The 22222-nt window shown below is 47.3% G+C and overlaps 1 protein-coding gene across 1 annotated transcript in view; it reads right to left on the minus strand.

Annotated features, from left to right (window-relative positions):
* Positions 1-2160: 2160 nt before the first annotated feature.
* Positions 2161-22222, minus strand: part of LOC139758831 (uncharacterized) — a 134991-nt gene continuing 114929 nt past the window's right edge. Inside the window, 3 exon segments of the mRNA XM_071680676.1 lie at positions 2161-4963; positions 4965-6415; positions 6418-8920. Of these exon segments, the coding sequence (XP_071536777.1) occupies positions 4772-4963; positions 4965-6415; positions 6418-8920 (4146 nt within the window). The 3' untranslated portion in view covers positions 2161-4771.

Raw genomic sequence — 22222 nt, forward strand, 5'->3', positions numbered from 1 at the left:
TAAACGTATCAAAGGTAATATAGTATGGAACTAAAGGAATTTTTTATGTTCAGCCAAATTGTTTAAAGGAAAGGTCACATGACAAGATAGTAATAACTTTTTATTGTTATGTTATAAAACCATAGGACACCTTTAATAGGGGCTTTTGAAATTTTGAGTCCGTAATGCAATCAAAACCTGTGTAATGATGATGGGCTCTTTTGGAAGGTCTTCTGCGGGTGTAATACATTCAACAAACGATGACTAGTCTCGCATACAGTAGTTGACATTTTACTTATGGTAAACCCGCACGCAGGCAGAGTCTACTGACACCAAAATTGCCATGTGATTATTATATAACCGTAGAATTCCCATAGGGACTACTACAGTCTTAAGGCTGCTATGAAATCAGTAAGGAGGAAAAGCAGGACAATGCTTTTATAATAGTATAGATTAGCAAGGGGAAACTTCCCCGTCGCCACCATTCTTGTTCCCCTTACCTGAGAACGATCAAATTAATGCCCTAGACTCGCCTAGGCCCATGTGGTCAGACGGGAGGCTGGCAATTTAAACCCGCTGGTCATGGTATTATTGATGGCTGACCCCCCCTCCCAGAGACATTGAAAATATTTGTCTTCCAGTCTGCATGGTGAGGCATCATTTGGTTATTCTACTGATCGACAGTGATGGCAGACCTATAATTTAGTGAAAGGTGTCATTTTTCAGAATCGTCGCTTCTTGCTCTGAAGCGTTCGGCATTTTAGTTGTTTAGGTCGAGATGTTGTTTACCAGTACTAGTAACAGGATTATAACTTAAAAAATCGCCTAAACGAATTTTCATGGTTTGTTTTCTTTGGTTTATGTTGAACGCGCCGCAAAGTTGAACATCAAGCGCCTATTGCGATTCATTTACTTTTTCCAGTTATGAAATTATAAATTGCTCTATAATTAAGTGTTATCGCTTTGACGGTGTTTCTAGTCAGCCAGTGAAAAGCACAGTAAGATACTCTGGAATAATCCCCTCCCTCTCCACCCCCACTTTTTTTTTTTTCCAATCGCATTCTTTTCAGACGCATGAACAAGGTCGACAAATGGCGAAAAAGTTGACCTCCAACGTCTGTAACTATGATGGTGAGAAAGTGTGTCGTCCATCGTGTTACTACAGACCCAGACAGTGGACGAGGAAACACTACCTACGGATAGAATGAAATTGCCATGGAAAAATAGCAGCAACCATTTCTTGTCCGGTAAGCAAGCTGTTTTGTAGTCTCGAATTCAGTTGAAGTTAAAAACTTAAAACTGCAGTGAGAATTAATGTATAGTATAGTTGTTGGAATGTGAACGTGAATTTTCTTTCAAGCTTAAGTATACCACTTATTCACATATTGTAGTTCAAATCAGTCGAAAGTACTTTGACGTATTACGATTTCAATACCAGACTATAAAGTAGGATATGAAGACCAGGGAAAACGTTGGGGGAAAGATTAGAATATGAAAGGGAAACAATACATTGATGCAACTTGAGATGTTCCTTGGAAGGGAAAGGAAGATTGCATGTATCATGGACTCTCAGTCGTCGTCTTGCGTGTTTGTTTTGTTTTTCAGACTGACAAGAGCTACCCCAAACCCCTAATCTGTATTAAGTAAGGTTAGATTAGTGTGGACCTAACTAGCTAGTGCTGACCTTACGTGAGAGATCGTGCCGGTAGTTTGGGTCCGGCCGACAGTGGCTGTCCATTTCACTCCTTGCTCCCTGCAGTGGCCTTTCTTAGTGGATCATCAATTTTGTTTCATCGTCGTCCTTGAGGGTTCGTCGATAAGTGGGGGCAAATGGCGTGTATATATATATATATATATATATATATATATATATATATATATATATATATATATATATATATATATACATGTGTATGTGGGTGGGTTGGGCCATTCTTTCGTCTGTTTCCTTGCGCTACCTCGCTAACGCGGGAGACAGCGACAAAGCAAAAATAAAATAAATAAATATATATATATATATATATATATATATATATATATATATATATATATATAGATTTAGATATACTGAAACATGGTATATATACTTTATATACACTCGTAACACCGTGAGTGTCGAGACAGCCTTTGTTTCGTGAAGTACCCTGCGATGGGAGAGGAAAAAAAAAGTTTGTATTTCATTAAACGTTTATTCCAGGATGGAGACAGAAGTAATGCTAACAATAAACATCAAACAATATTATAAAAATTTACAGATCGAAGACAAAGTTATATCACTCATGAATACAAGAAAATCATTAGAATATTGAGACAGTGTTGTAGAAACTACACTATGGTATTTTTAAAGGGATGAGTGAGTGTGTGTGTGTGTGTGTGAGTGTGTGTGTGTGTGTTTATATATGTACAAATTATACAGAGTTATGAATGACCAACGAGTCTATTATAGCTAAGAGGTCTTGAGACGCAGAGGCTTTAGTGGATTTGAACAACACTGGTGACCTGCACCCCACACAGGAGTGTGGCCGTACTATCTACACCTCCAGGGGCGTCCCAAGACCCAGCAGGATGTATCGCCTGCTGCACACATGGCCATTCATATAAACCGAGCTTTGATATTAGGCAAAAGTCGACGCAGACAGACCCACGGAAGCGTCATTCAGAATCCCGTTTTCATTGCGCGCGTTTTCTACTTGGCATTGTGTCAAGTATTTACTCTCACTTGAGACATGTTTACAGGGGGGGGGGGTTTGGGACGCGCCACAATGCACATCGCTTAATGTAAATATTTTCATTTACAGTGGAAATTTCGATTGCAACCATTTGATACATCTCGCCTCTCAACCTAACCTAACCTAACCTCTCTATATAGAAACTTGCTACCTATGATATTTGATTTGAGGTTACCTAGTGTATGGATTATATGTGTTCAAATAGTATATTGATTTGTCAAGACTTTACCGGTAATTATGATGCTAGATGGTCAGTTGTTGAGGAGGGAGACGACACGTCAGAATTACGTGCGGATCGTAGATGATAGAAATACAAGTGATGCGTTTGGTAAGGGCATAGGACCAGATCCTTCTTGATCACAACTCTAGCTACGACTCCGTTGAGCGCGACGTCGTGCTCAACGGGATGGTAGCCGGGCCGCGCTCAAGGCGGCTCAAGCTTTTGTATACTCGCTCCACGGCTCCTGACGTGGACGCCGTGGCTGCTGCTGGAGGAAGGGATGGACCACTTCCACAGTGCCAGTCTTGGCCTGGTATTCAGCACTTTCACTCAGTTTGTGTTGTCTTCTCTCCCTCCCCTAGGAAAGGGATTCATACGAAACCACGTAAAATTATCGTTTCCAGTTCTTCTCTCTAGACTTACCGTATAATTCTGATATGGTTAAGAATAAAAATGACAGACCATTGTAAATTATACATCGCCTTCGTAGACCCAGTATGCAAATGAGGGGAGATTATATTCTAAGGTTTATCAAAAACATTTCAAAGGGACAATAGAGACTCCTTCCTGTATTTGAAGATCTCAGAGGTGCCTGGATGACTGTTGTCTTACAAATATTTAACTTAGAACTTTTCCACTGTGTTAATGACCGTACAAAACCACACTTGAACAACGCATCCCTTCGTATGGGAAACCTCAATGTATTTATTTCGTGTATTTCTCAAGTGATCTGTTTCATGACATACATTACAGTGATATTAAACAAATTCTTAACAGTAAAGTCTTCATACTTTGTAATTGGAACACCATTATATATATATATATATATATATATATATATATATATATATATATATATATATATATATATATATATATATATGAAGGTCTGTAATTCCTTTAAGCACGACGGGACTGCCTCATGAACTGAACGGTACGACCTTGAGTACGACGGTACGACCCTTTAGTACGATAGACCGCAGTACGATAGACTATACCCGTAAGGGTTAGGTCAAAGGCCAAGGCCCATCATACACACGGGGCGTTCCGTCGTGCTGAAGGGTCGTACCGTCGTGCTTAAAGGGTCGTACCGTCGTGCTTAAAGGGTCGTACCGTCGTGCTTAAAGGGCCGTACCGTCGTGCTAAAGGATCGTGATAAATAGCCATTGGTATGGAATCAAGGCCTCAAGGTCTGGATGAGACGTTTCAACCAGATGAGCCAATGATCATCTTGGAGCTACACCGAATGACGTCGCTACATTGATTGACGTCACCACGTCGCGTGACATCACTCCTCGTAGGCCACGCCTCGCCTCACAATGCAGGGAACAAACGAAGGTGTGCGAGAATTAAGATAGAAAAAAAAAAAATGAATATCGCTGCAGCTGTACGCGAATCAATTTTGGCTCTAAGTAATATTATTATTTTTCTATTTATTCCCACACTGTTAGTCGTTGTTATCAACCCAGAGACTTAGGTCGAAAATGATAAGAAACGTCTTAGTAATTTTTCTTTCATTATTTTTTTCATTTTTTTTTTACTGGCATCATTGGATGCAGTACATCTATTTTAATTTAGTTCATGTCGTATTCTTATAGTTAAGCATGCAACTCTTAAGCGGTATTTTAATTTATCTTTGGACAGTGGTACATGGTTAACACTTAAGCGAGAGGGGAGAGATATAAATAATCAGGTATACTGTCTTTAAATACATAGGTATATGTGTGTTCATATGTATTTTCCAGAGGAAAGAGTGTGGGGGAGTGACATAGTCACCTCCACCTCAACTCCCGTATGTGTTGTTCTGTGTCACACAAGTGGAACAGTCGCATCGGCGACACAGTCACGTTTGAGCCGCCACTTCTGTGATCCGTTCCATTCTGGGCTGCGGGATGGGCTTGTCCGGCGAGTCCTTGGTAGCGGGACTTCGGTCCGTCTCGAGGTGGCGTAGGCGCGACAGGTCCTCGGACGGAGCGGGTGGTCGTCTGCGTCTCCTCCGTGGCGTCGCCGAGTCGGTCAGTAGAGGACTCGAGGCTCGCCACCGCCAGGTCTGTCGGGACGAGGGCATCCGGCGCCCCGGTGGGTGGCGGAGGCGTGGGCCGGGCCAGGTCGGACAGGGCGACGGAGGGGCTCGGGAGCCTGAGAGAGGGCCTCTCCCACCCCTCGGGGTGGTAGTCCTCGCCGAAGGCCAGGTCGGGGACACCGAACTCGTCGTGATCGTGGTAGTCATGCTCGTCGGTGGCTTCTCTGGGTACGTGACCGTAGTCCGTGACTGGTGCGGTGCTGGGGATGGTGGTGGTCGGGATTGCATCCGTGTTGGGGATGGTGCCAGGGTCGTCTACTGCTGGAAAGGGTGTCGTGGGAGGAGGGGTGGTGGTTGAGCGTGTGACAGAGAGGGTGGTAGACGTTCTCTTGGAGGAAGTAGTGGTGCTCGTGGAGGAAAGGGTGGTTTTGATAGCGGTAGAAGAGTTGGAACGACTGGTGGCTGTGGAAGTGGAAACGGGGGCTGTCGTGAGGGGAGCGGTACCCGCGGGTACATTTGTGGTAGCAGTTGCAGGCTCAGTCGGGGGGAAAACGTAGATATCGGTGAAGCCAGAGTCCTCGAGGCCTTTCTCTTCGGCTGAATTGATCCCAAAGACCTTGACCTTGGAGTGTCCCTGGTGGATGATGTATAACGGCCAAGACGCCGCCGTGGTCCCCTTTGGAGGAGGTCCTGGGTAGATGATCTCCAATTCCTCAAAAGTATCGGGTGTCACCGAGCTGCCCCTGAAGATACTGCTAGAGCTGACGCTCACCCTCGAGCTCTGTTTCACGACGCCCTTAGAGACGTCTGCGTCCTTACTCCGCACCACGACCACGTTCGGCCGGACCTGAGGGTGGGCGTACTCTGGATTGGCCTCGGAGTCGGAGAACAGGTACCCGTCCAGTGAGTTCGTGTCCGCCACGGCATCGAAGTGCCTCTTCCCGGGCTTCTTGGTCACTCCAGCTTCTGTCGTCGAGTCACCGGGAGGCGATGGAGTGTATCTGTAGCTAGTAGATAGAGCGGTCCTGTTGGCTCCAGGCTCTGTGGGCGGGGGGAAGGTGGTAGGTGGTACCTCTGTGGGCCGAGTGTAGCGAAACTCACGGATGAGGGTGACTGGCTCGTCCGTCGCGTCCTTCTCGCCCGGTTTATCCGTCACGTGGGTGAATCGGAAGATCTGAAGGAGTTCGGAGAGACTGTTGGCCGTCAGGGTGGGTTTGTAGGAGTTCATGTGGTCGTCCAGGTGTGGGTTGTGTATGTGGGAGCCGGACGTCTTACTCCCCGCCTTAGATATGTATGAGACGGGGCCGAAAGGCCGGTAGTGTATCTTCTCATCCCCGGAGTGAGTCTCGGGCTGGATGTATGAGGCGATGGAAGGTTCCCGTTTTCTGTCTGACGATCGCGTGTCAATAAGGAACCAGGGACGTTTTCCAGGTGGCCTTTCCAGCGCTTCCCTCTCTGGGGTGAGCGTGGATCTTCGGACGGTTGACCTATGTTAGTACGTCGAAATGTGTGACGGAAATTTGGTGGAGGAATCTCCCGCACGAACGATGCCCCAGCGGAATCCGTTGCCGACCCTAGGAATGGCGCCTCCTCGATCTGAGATTCCTGGGGGAAGTTCCCCAGCAGTTCGTGGAGGGCGGGTCTGTCGGGTTTGTCCTCCTGTTCCCTCACGGGTGGGATGTCGCTCCGCCTGCTGGGCGGGTCAGGCCTGTGGCGAGGGCCGTGAATATGAGGCCGTTTGCTAGAGCCAGGATTGCGATCCCCGCGGCTGAAGGGGAAGACGTGACTGGGTCTCGCCACAGTGGTTGAATGGATTTCAGAAAACGCACCTTCCATGTCGTACTCGTCAGTTACGTCGTAGTAGGAGGCCTGGTCGGGGAACCTCCCGTTGCCTCCTGCAGGTCTGCCGGGAAAAGTGTCCGACTTATCCGCAAAGCCGGGTTCCTTTGCTGGAATGTCTAGGTAATCGAACCCTCTTAACAGGTGGGCATACGCCTCCAAGCTTTTGGAAGTGTTCTCTAAAGCTTCCGTGTGCGGTTTGGAGCTGGGGCTCGACTGCTGGCTATCAAACTGTGGTGCGGGGACGAAGCGGAAGGCGCCGACGCTCTGCGACGGGGCGCGGAAGGCCCTGACTGTGTTGGTCTGCGGATGGATGTGGAAGTACTCGACGTTCTCCGTGCCGTACACCGAGTGGTACTCCGGCTGCCTGGGCTCGCTCCGCACCACGAACACTGGCGGGTTCTCGGGCCTGACCGGATACATGGGCTTTTTGGGCATGGGGTCGTTGCTGAAGTGGACCCTCTCCAGTGGAGGGGGCTGATACCCGACCGTGGGGTCATCTGCCATGGGATTGCTGACGTCCATGGGATACCACCCGTCGTACTGCAGACTTCTCTTATTCCTTAGCCTCAAGGTGTTGATCGAGGGAGGGACACCTCGGTTGCCTGGAAGAGTAATGTCAATATAATACACAGGGGAGACCTCTTCCTTAGGCTTACTGCGCTGCCTTTGACTGGCCACCGATGATGACCCAGTCTGACCTGTTGAGAAACGTCTTGGTCGTAAGGAGGAAAGCCTAATAGGAACATAGTAAACACTATTTGAAATCTTCTTTGGGACGAAATCAGCTGGAACATATGGTATGGGACTGTTTCTCAAAAATGACTTTGAAAACGGAACTGACCTATGTTCATTATTGGGTACATTGGCTTTGAGACTAGTGAGTAAATTCCAATCGTATGGCATTCTGTGCCCAAATGCATGGTTAGTATCGCCCACAGACTGCATGCGAAGAATGTCTTGTATGGAGTCGAAGGTGAAGGGAGTAGATGGGAGGAAGTCCTGAAAGTCAGGATTCACTCTGATGAATCCCTCCGGGTTAGTAGTGTAGAAGTCTGGCTCGTGAGGGTTAGTCTCAGAGTCGAAGCTGTGTAGCCGCTGGTCCTCGGCGAAGATGTCGCCCACACCGGGGGGCAAGGAAGGGTATAGGGAGGCGAAGGCATCCTCTGTGTTTACAGAGGGAGAGGAGGTAGGAGAAGGAGGAGGAGGAGGAGGATGACCCGAGGATTCGTGGGAGAAGTTCTTGTGGGATTCTTTACTGCCAATGGTGACGTCGCCGTTGGCCTTCATACTAATTTCGACAATGGTCAAGTTCTGCATCTCATCGGGCACCTGAATGTTGATGACTCGCGTGTGCTTTTCCTCGGGTTCAGGCGAGTCGTTGGAGCCAGAGAAAGTCCCAGCGGACAGCGAGGGAAGAGAGTTAGTGTTGCCGATGCTGGCGTGAGTGCCTGGTTTCCCCTCACCGATGATGGTGTTAGGTTTATGAGTGTTGAAGTTAGCGAAGAACCCGTCAGGAGAGGGTCGCCTTATCTGAGGTCCACCCCGGAGGGCATTGAAAGAGGAGGAGGAGGCACCTGATCCCCCCTGGAAGTCAGGGTGGATCGGTCTCTCTCTTCCTTGGACAGGACCAGCGTTCCCACCTGCCTCACTACCACCGCTAAAGCCACCACCAGCAGCCCATGCATTACCACCACCACCACCACCACCACCTGAGGGATGCTTCCCACCACTGTGGTGCGCAAACCTCATCCCTCCCCTGAACCTCGGCGGCCTTGGAGGGTTCCTCATGGGCATGCCTTGGTTGGGGTAGAACCGGTGCTGCATCACCTGCCGGAAGCCATTCAACCCTCCCAGCAGGTATGGCACCGGGTTCAAAGCATTGAGCGTCTTAGAGAACATGTTAGCCCCACCACCACCCGGAACCCCCTGTCTGGTCGACACCAGCCGAGGCGTTCTACCCTCCCCTGACGTGGCGTCCACACCTCTGGCTTCTTCCGCCTGTGTTGCGACGCCTTCAGCAGCCTCGCCAGACAACGCTGGTCTCTCCACGACGTCCTCCGCCGCCGGTTTCCCCGCCTGCGCCGCCCACACCAGGAGCGTCACCATCAACACCCGCGCGAACTGCATCTGTGGGAGGGAGGAACGATGAATTGATTACACTTTCATGTGAAGATGACGCTACGAAAACATGTGAAAGTTTTTAGGGCAATATATATATATATATATATATATATATATATATATATATATATATATATATATATATATATATATATATATATATATATATATATATATATGTATATATATATATATATATATATATATATATATATATATATATATATATATATATATATATATATAGAGAGAGAGAGAGAGAGAGAGAGAGAGAGAGATAAATATCCAGTGCGGAATATTTTACTCCAGTACTGCATATGTCAAATGAAGGTTTATGTACAAGATATAATTAAATTTCGTGTTTTTGTTGTTGTTGTTGTTGTTGTTGCTGTTCCGGGGTGAACTGTTTAGTTGTAGATCAGGTGTTGAGTGTGCAGAAAGACTGCTGTAGTCTGCGGCGGCGCGCGCGACACGCACATGTGGGTCAGCTGGCCATCCGGGACGTGATGGCCGCCTAGGGCCATAATATTCTTTCATACTCTCTCCTCTCACTCTCTCTGAGAGAGAGAGAGAGAGAGAGAGAGAGAGAGAGAGAGAGAGAGAGAGAGAGAGAGAGAGAGAGGAGTTCCGTATCATATTATTATTATTTATTATCATCTCGAGACCAGTTTTTTTTTTTTAAGAAAGAGTCCTGGTGTTACCCAGGATCTCTTTCCACAGGTTTCTGCGGCCTAAGGCCGTGCTACTTCCAGTAGCAGGGGAATGTGGAGTCCTTTAGAGTGAAAATTCGTTTGACGAGACTTTGCTCCCAATGATACAGCCTTGCCAAAGGTGACTTGTTCACTCGCGGTGCAACCTCGAGCAGGCGCAGTAATACCTATGCTAATCCTTATGTATACATGTTGTCTTTGGACTGAACGAGGGCATGTGAAGCGGCCAGGGGAAACCATGGGAAGTCGTCTGTGATGCACGGGTTGTGGATAGGGAGCTGTGGTTTCGGTGCATTGCACAAGACAGCTTGAGAGCATGGATGTGCGCGAACGCGGCCTTTCTTCGTCCGTTCCTGACGCTACCTCGCTAAAGCGGGAAACGGTGATTTAAGTACATATATACATATATGGGAAATACTTATGGGAATGGAATAAGAAATTCTTACTAGGGCAGTAAGGCATGTTTGTCAGTACGACGAGAGCAAGTTGAGTGGACCTCGGTGAGGATGGGTTTGCGTCAAGGATGTGTGATGTCATCGTGGCTGTTTAATCTGTTAGTGGATGGGGCGTTGTGGGGTGGTGAATACAAGGGTCTTAAAGCGAGGAGCAGATCTATAGCCCACTGGAGGTAGGGTGGAAGGCGACGGCTGTGTGGATGGGGCGTTGTGGGGTGGTGAATGCATGGGTCTCAGAGCAAGGAGTTGATCTACAGCCCACTGGAGGGAGGTAGGGTGGAAGGCGGCGGCTGTGCGGTGAATCAGTTGCTGTGTGCAGATGGCACGGCTCCAGCGGCCTGGAGCTGCAGCTAGGAGAGCGCCATGGAAATCTTATGCGAGGGAAATAAAGTAAAGATCATAGGTTTCGTAGGAGGCGGTGATGGGGAAGGAATAGACGTGGAATCATAAAAAAAAGAAACAGCGTTAGAGGAAAATAAGGTGCCAAACAGAGTGACTTTGTCTTTTGAGTAGGTCGGGCAAAAGGAGGAAAAGGTTGCACTGCAGGAGTTTTTGGAGATGCTTTTGGTCAAGGACCAGAGAGATAACATCAAATCAGCACTCTTGCTGTTTAGGACGGGATGCTGGATTCAGCAGTGATTCTAAGTAGAGATTAAGGTGGAACAAGGTTCAGGAGAGGGGAAGAACTCTGTGGCCCAATACACTCTGTCTCTTATATGATAGGCATCAGTGAAGAAGCCATGAACTCATCACTATGGGAGTAAAGGTTTAGAAGGAAAACGGACGTAGGACTCCATCCCAACCTGAAATACCTCTGCTATACAGTCAGCACAGCTGGAGGCATCCCAGCCCGCGGAGTAGGGCTGATTCCAAAGAAAGTCAACGTAGAAGAGGTACAAAGAAGATCACTAATGGCGTCCCAGAGCGCCAATGTTGGCATTTCAAGGGGAATAGGTGGGTGTACCTGCCCGGGTGGAAGATAAGAGGCTAATCAAGATTAGTGCAAATGTTGAAGGAGAGATGTGGGAAGAGCGGTGTATAAAGCGCCTCTTCAGAGGTGGTGTTAGAGGGACCGAGGATGGCCCAACACTTCTCACTCTGCACCTTTTAGTAGGAGCTCCAGTCGTGTGGTGGATTGACTGAAGATCCAGGAAGGAAGAAGAGTCTGGGAAGAATGAAAGTTGTGTTGTATGTTTTTCGGTTCAGGCACTGGGGAGTCCAAGTATCGTGAGCCTACGAGTATTATGAAGGATATATGGAGGATTAGATGACAGTACTGCCGTGTTCCTGGTTGGTTTTATCGTCCAGGGCGACACGGAAAATCCTGGTGGATAGGACAGTCTGGAGGGGGAGCTTATGCGTATGGAGACCGAAGGGGATAGGACATGATTGGAGGCGGGACTGATGCACAGTCGCCACGGTCTTGGTTTGCTTGATGGGGTTGGGAATGGCGGCGGTGCAGTTGTGGCCGTTGGTATGGGTGTCCCGGAGGATGATGTGGTCGGGAGAGCTGTTGTCAACGTTGACACCAGTGGGAATAAGTTAAGGAGTCCAGGTAGGAGGGGGTGTGGGGGGATTTCTAAGGGCCATGGTTTCCCTCAAGCCCCCGTAAGCCGGACGGGACAGCCCTTAGACCTCAAGGGCCAAGCTCTTATTCCGAAGGGCATCCTGATGAATAACCTCGACCTCGTAACATCCAGCAGTCGCTTCATATAGGACAGAATCTCGACGACCAGAACTAACGGCGTGAAATTAAGAGGAAAGACACGTCCCACCGTCACAGGCAGAGGTTTCTTAAGGTGTAGAGTATGTCGTAGAACGCCGATGTGACCAGCCAACTGAAGTACTATCAAGGTAGTTAAATCACGACCAGGCAGATTCTCTTAACGATATGCAGCCATCGGTGAGTGAGGCTTCATTAAGGAAAGAACACTTGATTTAAGTTTACAGTCACATGATAAATTCCTCCTTTTCCGTTTTCATGTTTCAGTCCCCCACCTCGGAGTCCGCTGCTGTAGCACTAGGTATGACTTTCCAAGCTCCACCTCCCTATAGAATACCCTTGGTAGTAGACCTTTCATGTCCTTTCTGGCGCTCTTCTCTCAACTTGCTTCTCCCGGCTGTTGTAGGAGTGGTGGGTTCTCGGAGAGCTGCCCCACAGATCAACTATTCTGTTTCTATGTGTAATATCACTGGGACGTCTAGAATAACATTACTGCTCTTCTGTACGATCACTTCCGTCATGGACCGTCACGCCGCCTCCTGTTCTCTGTCCTCATGAACTCCCGTGTGAGGGCCGTACCGTCTTGCCCCAAGGGGCTTAGGACCTCCACTGGCAAAACATGAGGCAGCGCCCATAAGTAACCTACTGAGAGAAGTGGCCGTGGATGACCCATGTAGGTAGGGTGCCACGTTACGGACCCTGTAGGGGAGGGGCGACCGTATGTACGTGTTGCCGGCTGCCCCAGACGGTGATGGCGGTTGTAGAGACACTTGCGATATACAGGTTGTCTCTGAAAAGTGGCGACTTTCTCCTTAACCCCGGCTCAGCCTGTCTCTCGCACACTGCCCAACGGGACTACCTTATAAAACGTACGCTCACACACACAAACACACACACGTAACGTACGCTCTCACACACACACACACTGGTACGCTCTCATACACACACACACACACTGGTACGCTCTCTCTCTCACACACACACACACACACACACACACACACACACACACACACGTAACGTGCGCTCTCACACACACACACACTGGTACGCTCTCACACACACACACACACACACACACACACACACACACACACACACACACACACACACACACACACACACGTAACGTACGCTCTCTCACACACACACACTGGTACGCTCACACACACACACACACACACACACACACGTAACGTACGCTCTCACACACACACACACACACACACACACACACACACACACACACACACTGGTACTCTCTCATACACACACACACACACACACACACACACACACACACACACACACACACACACACACACACACACTGGTACACAAACACACAACTCAAGCGTACTTTCTTCAGAATAAATTCTGGGTCGAGGCTTTTTCTTTTCTCTGTCGTCCATATCCTAGAGTGCAGGTGGACACTTACTCTGCACTCATCAGTCCGAGAGCCACTCCGTTTTCGTAGGAGTACGTCGCGTCCCTCCGTTTTCTGTCGTTGGACATCATCGCCGCAGAGCCTCGAGAGCTGCTTTCATGTCATATATTTTCTCCTTTTCATTCTTTTGTGTGTGTGTGTGTGTGTGTGTGTGTGTGTGTGTGTGTGTGTGTGTGTTGGGGTGGAGGGGTTGAGAAAGTGGTCTGGCTACCAGACAGTGTCGGACAGTAAGTAAGCGCTGGTCACCACCTCAACCACCCCTTGCCGGCCGTAATTCCGCCACGAATGTCAGTCATTTCGTCAGCAGACGCTTCGCCTCTGGGAGAAATTTGGTCATTTGTCTCCTCCTCCTCCTTCTCCTCCTCCTCCTCCTCCTCCTCCTCCTCACTTCGATCTCAGCTGTGCCCCCATCCTTCATATCTCGCTTGTAACTGAAATAGTCGTAGATCAGTTCACGCGATCATAGTGTGGTTCCACACGGGATACGACTATTGCTAAGAACGGGAATGCATGCAGTCAGGAGTAGACTGAAGGCCCAGTGGTCAGTAACAACAGCATTGTGTCCTACAAAGAAAAATGGCTAAAAAGACTGGAGGAGAGTAAGTGGTTTATGTTAGTCCATCTTCAATAGAAAACGGGGTTGCACCCCTATAGATTGCTCTCCATTGAGAGAGGGTTTAAACATCGGAACACATCTGGTGGTGACCTTGGCTGCTGGACAGCAGCAGTGCTAGAAATCAGATAATCTTTATATCAGTCGTTGCACGAAACCTTTTTAGAAGTCCTCCGATTTTTTTCTCTTTCTTTTTTTTTGCTAACATATATATTTCAGGATATTTACAGCGAATTCGCTTATCAGTACGTCACTCAATATGACATAGAAAATGTAAGATCTTTGAAGATATATATATGTACACACAGACAGAGAGACAGGATTCGAACCCAGAACATTTTTGCGTGGTAGACGGTCCTGGCTTCGAATCCTGGCTGTTGCAGGGTATTATGTGTTCTACGAAAGTGCGCGTTCATGTGCACCATGTTCATGTGTGTGTGTGTGTGTGTGTGTGTGTGTGTGTGTGTACCTTGATCTTGGTGTTGGTGGCGGGCAAGGCCAGGGTCATGCAAATGGTGGAGGGGGTGATAGGAGGGGAGGGCGGGGGGGGGAGCTCCTGACAGGCGGCACTCTCTCTCTCTCTCTCTCTCTCTCTCTCTCTCTCTCTCTCTCTCTCTCTCCCCATGGGTGGGGTGTCATGCCCTCCCCTCTCAGGCTGTGTTGGATAGCACCCCGCTCTCCCCTCCCCTCCCCTCTGGGGGGATGCATTACTGTGACTAATGAATGGGGAGAAAGTGAGGGGAGGAGAAGGAAGAACTCCTGGGCTGGGCCGGGACTTTGAACTTGACACTGGCCGCCCGCCATGAGCCACGAGCGGCCGATAAGAGAAAGTAAGGGAGGACGGCGGGCGGGTAGCCTACTGCCCCCGGCGCCTGCGCAGGTGGGCGGGGCAAAGGCGGCAGGGGAGAGTACCACACCGTGCCACGGTGGAGAGACGATGGCCTCCCGAAGGAAAAGGGGTGGAGGGGGGGAGAAGTGGTTCGGGAGTGGAGCCACCACGCTGTGGCCAGGTGGATGTGGCTCGGTGGTTGAAGAAGAAGAAGGAGGGAAGCAAAAAGATTGTGGCACTCTATTTCTTCCACCACTAACACGAGAGAGAGAGAGAGAGAGAGAGAGAGAGAGAGAGAGAGAGAGAGAGAGAGAGAGAGAGAGAGAGAGATGTGAGAGGGTGTACCCACTTGCACGCTCCGTGTGATTGCCTCCACCTACCCTCTGTTATTGTTTACCTCCACCTACCCCAGGTATTGTTTACCTCCACCTACCCCCAGCTGTTGTTTACCTCCACCTACCCTCTGTTATTGTTTACCTCCACCTTACCCCTCCAGCTATTGTTTACCTCCACCTTACCCCGCCAGCTATTGTTTACCTCCACCTATTGCACCCACTGTCCTTTCTATGTTTCCCACCACCTTCCCCCACCTGATGTACCCACTGTACGCTCTGTGTCTCCCCACCACCTACACCCGCAACCACCTGTTGTCCCCCAGTGGACACCAGTCTCCCATAACGCACACTGGACGCGTGTAATGTCGATGTCGCCCCCCACTGAGGCAAGGCTTTGCAAGTTGTGGCATTGAATTCGTCGCGGTTGTGCTTGGTGAACGCCAACAAACACATCAGGTCAATGGCTTGTGAAATTGTATCATGATATTCCCTCCTTCACCCATCCAACTCCTCCTGATCCCACCCTTCCCCACCTCCAACTCCTCCTGATTCCCCACACCCTCTCTCCCTACCTCCAACTCCTCCTGATTCCCCCACCCTCCCTACCTCCAACTCCTCCTGATACCTCCTCCCCACCTCCAACTTCTGATTCCCCGCACTCCACCTCCAACTCCTCCTGATTCCCACCTCCCTCCCTACCTCCAACTCCTCCTGATACCTCCTCCCCACTCTCCCCACCTCCAATTCCTCCTGATCCCCCCCCCTCTCCACCTCCAACTCCTCCTGATACCTCCTCCCCACCTCCAACTCCTCCTGATCCCCCCCCCCTCTCCACCTCCAACTCCTCCTGATCCCCCCCTCTCCACCTCCAACTCCTCCTGATACCTCCTCTCCACCTCCAACTCCTCCTGATACCTCCTCCCCACATCCAATTCCTCCTGATTCCCCCATCCCCTCCAACTCCTCCTGATTCTCCCCACCCTCCCCACCTCCAACTCCCCCTGATTCCCCTCACGCTCCCCACCTCCAACTCCTCCAGATAAGATTAGTCAAAACGCGACCGCCAAATTGCGGCGGGAATTTGGAAGCTGAGGTTAGCTGGCGCGCCGTTGTGACCGTTGGGGAGGGAACCCGGATGATGCCAGCGATTCTGACCGAATACATTCGCCATTTCCTCCATTAGCGAGCTAGCGTCAAGAACAGATAGCTGAGCTTTAGAAGAAGAAGAAGAAGAAGAAGAAGAAGAAGAAGAAGAAGAAGAAAAAAAAAATATCCTGACATCCCCCCCCTTCTTTGTTACTTTTTTTTTTCTTTTTTTGGAAAAGTAAAACAGGAGGGGAGGATTTTCAGACCCTCCGCTCCCACCCCTTTCCAGTCGCCTTCTACGACACGCAGGGGATACAGGGGAAGTGGGTTTTTTTTTATCCTCTCTCTCTCTCTCTCTCTCTCTCTCTCTCTCTCTCTCTCTCTCTCTCTCTCTCTCTCTCTCTCTCTCTCTCTCTGGTGTTCTTATTTCCAGTGTTGAGAGATTTATTGCTCGTTTTGAAGCTGTTTCTTCAAGTTTCTGTAGGGTTTAGTTTGTGCAACAAAACGCTGATTATTATTATTATTATTATTGTTATTATTATTATTATTATTATTATCAGGTAGCGCAAGGAAACAGACGAAAGAAATGGCCCAACCCACCCCCATACACATGTATATACATACGTCCACACACGCAAATATACATACCTACACAGCTTTCCATGGTTTACCCCAGACGCTTCACATGCCTTGATTCAATCCACTGACAGCACGTCAACCCCGGTATACCACATCGCTCCAATTCACTCTATTCCTTGCCCTCCTTTCACCCTCCTGCATGTTCAGGCCCCGATCACACAAAATCTTTTTCACTCCATCTTTCCACCTCCAATTTGGTCTCCCTCTTCTCATTCCCTCCACCTCCGACACATATATTCTCTTGGTCAATCTTTCCTCACTCATTCTCTCCATGTGCCCGAACCATTTCAAAACAGCCTCTTCTGCTCTCTCAACCACGCTCTTTTTATTTCCACACATCTCTCTTACCCTTACGTTACTTACTCGATCAAACCACCTCACACCACACATTGTCCTCAAACATCTCATTTCCAGCACATCCATCCTCCTGCGCACAACTCTATCCATAGTCCACGCCTCGCAACCATACAACATTGTTGGAACCACTATTCCTTCAAACATACCCATTTTTGCTTTCCGAGATAATGTTCTCGACTTCCACACATTCTTCAAGGCTCCCAGAATTTTCGCTCCCTCCCCCACCCTATGATCCACTTCCGCTTCCATGTTTCCATCCGCTGCCAGATCCACTCCCAGATATCTAAAACACTTCACTTCCTCCAGTTTTTCTCCATTCAAACTCACCTCCCAATTGACTTGACCCTCAACCCTACTGTACCTAATAACCTTGCTCTTATTCACATTTACTCTTAACTTTCTTCTTTCACACACTTTACCAAACTCAGTCACCAGCTTCTGCAGTTTCTCACATGAATCAGCCACCAGCGCTGTATTTCCTATGAGTCCCCGGGGAAATGAAACACGATAAGTTCTCAAGTGCACTTTCGTGTAATAATCACATCATCAGGGGAGACGCAAGAAAGAAATACAACAGTCTGCTGATATACAACGAAGAGACGTAGCCAGCTACGTCTCTTCGTTGTATAATTAACACGTCACCCGCTCCTGCATTCAGGTCCGCCGTGGTTCGATCTCCTGCATCAGAACTGCTAAATCACCTGCTGGGATCCGCCCTGAAGACGCTCCCTCGTCCGTCCCTCCTCTCGCTAGCAGGAGAGGCTTAATCGCCCCTGACGGTCACCATCCCCCACCTCTCGAAGTCCATTTTGCATTATAATTGTTATTATCATTATTATTATTATTATTATTATTATTATTATTATTATTATTATTATTATTATTATTATTATTAGTAATTTTGTTGTTGTTGTTGTTGTTATTATGAATTACTACAAGATGTTATCTCCAAGAGAGAGAGAGAGAGAGAGAGAGAGAGAGAGAGAGAGAGAGAGAGAGAGAGAGTAGCGCAGCATACCAAACTGAAGAGAAACTTGTCGCGGTAGTTGGGTTAAGACAGGTGTGTGTGTGTGTGTGTGTGTGTGTGTCGGAAGTCATGCGTGATCGCACCTACCTCTTCCGTCCCCCCCCCCCCTCCCCCCTTAACATAAGACCTGCAGTAACCATCGTTAACATCGTCTGCCACAACCATCGTAACGCCGTATACAAATCCAGTGTACCGGTACTTACGATCCCTGAGCACGACCGGTACGTAAGCTCCCTGAGCACGACCGGTATGCACGTTTTTTTTAGTCACTTTAGATTCTGTGTTTTGGATCATTCCACTGTCTAGATTCACTCCTTCTGAGTCATCACTGTTCAGAGTCACTGTTCATATTCACTATTTTGAGTCATTTCAGTGAGCAATGTCTCTGATTTCAACAGTCACTTCACTGTCCAGTGTCACTGTCTAGTCTTGTGAATCATGTGTCAGTGACTTGAGTCACTTCACTGTCTTCAGTCTTCATTATTAATGGCTATAGTCACCACTGTCCATTGTCACCAGCTTGAGTCACTTCACTGACCGGTGGCACTATAGAGTCACTTCACTGTCTAGTGTCAGTGTCTTGAGTCATTTCAATGTCTTGTGTCACCACTCCATTGTCACTGTCTTCAGTCACTTCACTGTCCAGTGACACTGTCCAAAGTCAGTACGCTGTCCAGTTTCACTGTCTTGAATCACTTTACTGTCCAGTGTCACTGTCTCGTATCACTTCATTATCTCCGGTGTCACTGTCTGGAGTGTGCCGCTGTTCCGTATCACTATCGAGAATGATTCCATTGTTTTCTGAGTCACTTCACTGTCTAGTATCACTGTCTTGAAGCACTTCACTATTGTCACTGCCTTGAATCACTTCACTTATGTCACTGGTGAGAGACATATATCACTGTCCATGAGTGCTACACCTTCCCCTCCACCTGTTCGGAGGGGTTCGCTGAGCGAAACATATATGGTAAAAAAGCACAGAGACCAGATGGCGTTTTTATGATTTTGTATATTTTGTGTGTGTGTGTGTGTGTGTGTGTGTGTGTGTGTGTGTGTGTGTGTGTGTGTGTGTGTTGAAGGAAACCCTTAAGAAATGTTGGAGAAGAGGTCGATTATGTTTGATGATGAAATATGAGAACACTTAAGTTTTCCCGATTTCTCTTTGCTCACTCGAGGAAATTGACATTTAAAAGTCCATTCATTATTAAGCCAGATGTAATATTACTGATGATAGACTTCGTATTAAAGATTTCTCGGTCAGGTTTCCACATCAAGCGCCGAGCCCTATATGGTGGGCAGGGGGGAAACCCTAAGGCATATACCATCGAGGTATTTGTACACAAAGTATTTTCAACTAGAGGGAAAATTAATAAGAAAAAAGAAAGAAGAGCTACGTGTGATATTTGGGAGTCAGTGAAAGTTGGGTAGTTTTTGAGAGGCGTGTGATAATTTGTCACTTTCTGACTATTAGTGAGCTCTCAGTGGATTTGACCTTTGGAAGGGGAAGCGGACGTACTCCATTAGGCTCCATTGAAGACCAATCAGTCATTCGGAAATGATTATGATTAACTTTACGTTAGCTTTCCCAACACCGCTAATCTTTAGAAGTCTCTACATTATGATGATAATAATAATAATAATAATAATAACGATAATAATAATAATAATAATGATAATAATAATGATAATAATAATGATTATGATGATGATAATAATAATAATAATAATAATGATAATAATAATAATAATAATAATAATAATAATAATTATTATTATTATTATTATTATTATTATTATTATTATTATTATTATTATTATCATTATTAATATTATTATTAATGTCTTCTCAAGTAGCTACAATCCAAATGTTTGCTATGAGAGACATGTGTTTCCCATTTCCAGAACTCTTAAACTGATTTCCTTCTTGTGTACTTCTTGAACTCTTGGCTCTTTTTTTTTTTTTTTTTCATATGTAAGACATGGCTTCCCTGTGGAGCTAGATATCTCCGTGACTGGGGCCTTTTATATACATATATATTGCGGGTGTTGTAAGTTCCTGTGGTTCCCTCTCGCCCCATCTGTGGCCCTCTTAAGGACGGAAACTCTCCCTTATTTTCTCCAGAAGTTTATTATCATTATTATTGTGCTCACTCGGGTGCTGAGTAGACGTGTGTGTGTGTGTGTGTGTGTGTGTGTGTGTGTGTCGATCATGGGAAAGTAGGGAAGGAGGCGTTTGCACCCACGACCAGTTATAATAAGGTAAGGCGTGGAATCTACTGAATATAATTCGCTTGGTGGTGTCTAGCAGCTTAATGAAGGAGTCGTGTGGTCGCGCTCGCAAGTCCACAGTTTGTGTGTGTGCGTGTGTGGCTTGAGGTGATTATCGTGTTTCACACATATCGGCGAATATCACACAAGCGCTGGACGATACATGGAACATTGGAGATGACGGAAATGTAGGATTAGGTAGTGTGAAAAGAAAGCGTAAACAAGGGTAAAAAATCAAGAGCACTCTGGCAACTTTCATTTAGGTCTCTTGTAAAAGCCGACGTAAACTTTTATCTTGTGTTTCATAAAGGTCATGTTTGGCGACGTCTGTTTTCGCCCGCGTGCGCGCAGGCCCCGGGCTATCACACAGAAAGAAAGCTGTTTGGTGACAACTGAAAGTGAATGATTACATGGTTTTGTATAAAGTCCCTAGAGGACTTGGTAAGATGTTGAGAGCCTAATTTTGCGAACTTTCAGACGAGAGAGAGAGAGAGAGAGAGAGAGAGAGAGAGAGAGAGAGAGAGAGAGAGAGAGAGAGTTTTGAACTCACAGTGTTTATTTTGTTCATCCTTTGGCGGAAGTCCACGACAATTATAATATTATTTAAGATTAAGGTATATTTCGGCATCAAGGGAAAGTTAGGTGAGATTTTGTACAGAGTCCGCCTATTCCTGCTTGTTTTGGTTTGTGCTGCGTTGTTAACGCTCACATTTTCCCTCATCTTCGAAGTCCTTCCCTTGCAAAATGAATTGCAGGACTTACTTTAGAGTCAACTCCCTTTCAAACTCCTAGTCACACTGCTTGAGCTATACCTAGTTCTCTATCTTACATATATTTTTGTGCATTTTGTCTATAATTTCATTTTTTTTTTCCTTTATGTCATCTCACTTCCATCCTAACATGAGAGTTTATCTCTGTAGGCTTGGCTTTATTTTTTGTCTCCCGCGTTAGCGAGGTAGCGCAAGGAAACACTAAAGAATGGCCCAACCGCCCCATATACACATGTATACACATAAACGTCCACACACGCACATATACAAACCTATACATTTCAACGTATACATGCATATACATACACAGACATATACATATATACACATGTACATATTCATACTTGCTGTCTTCATCCATTCTCGTCGCCACCCCACCACACATGAAGTAGCATTCCTTCCCCCCCCCACCCCCCACGCGAGGTAGCGCTAAGAAAAGACAACAAAGGCCACATTCGTTCACACTCAGTCTCTAGCTGTCATGTGTAATGCACCGAAACCACAGCTCCCTTTCCACATCCAGGTCCCACAAAACTTTGTATGGTTTACCCCAAACGCTTCACATGTCGTGGTTGAATCCATTGACAGCACGTCGACCCCGGTATACCTCATCGTTCCAACTCACTCTATTCCTTGCGCGCCTTTCACCCTTCTGTATGTTCAGGCCCCGATCACTCAAAATCTTTTTCACTCCATCCTTCTACCTCCAATTTGGTCTCCCACTTCTCCTCGCTCCCTCCACCTCTGACACATATATCCTCTTGGTCAATCTTTCCTCACTCATTCTCTCCATGTGACCAAACCATTTCAATAATACACCCTCTTCTGCTCTCTCAGCCACACTCTTTTTTATTACCATACATCTCTCTTACCCTTTCATTACTTACTCGACCAAATCACCTCACACCACATATTGTCCTCAAACATCTCATTTCCAACACATCCACCCTCCTCCGCACAACCCTATCTATAGCTCATGCCTCGCAACCATATAACATTTGTTCTAACATGACTATAGCAATGTTTAAGTAATTGGTTAGGCTATACTT

Source organism: Panulirus ornatus, chromosome 31 (assembly GCF_036320965.1).
Source record: "Panulirus ornatus isolate Po-2019 chromosome 31, ASM3632096v1, whole genome shotgun sequence".
NCBI classification, from domain to species: Eukaryota; Metazoa; Arthropoda; class Malacostraca; order Decapoda; family Palinuridae; genus Panulirus; species Panulirus ornatus.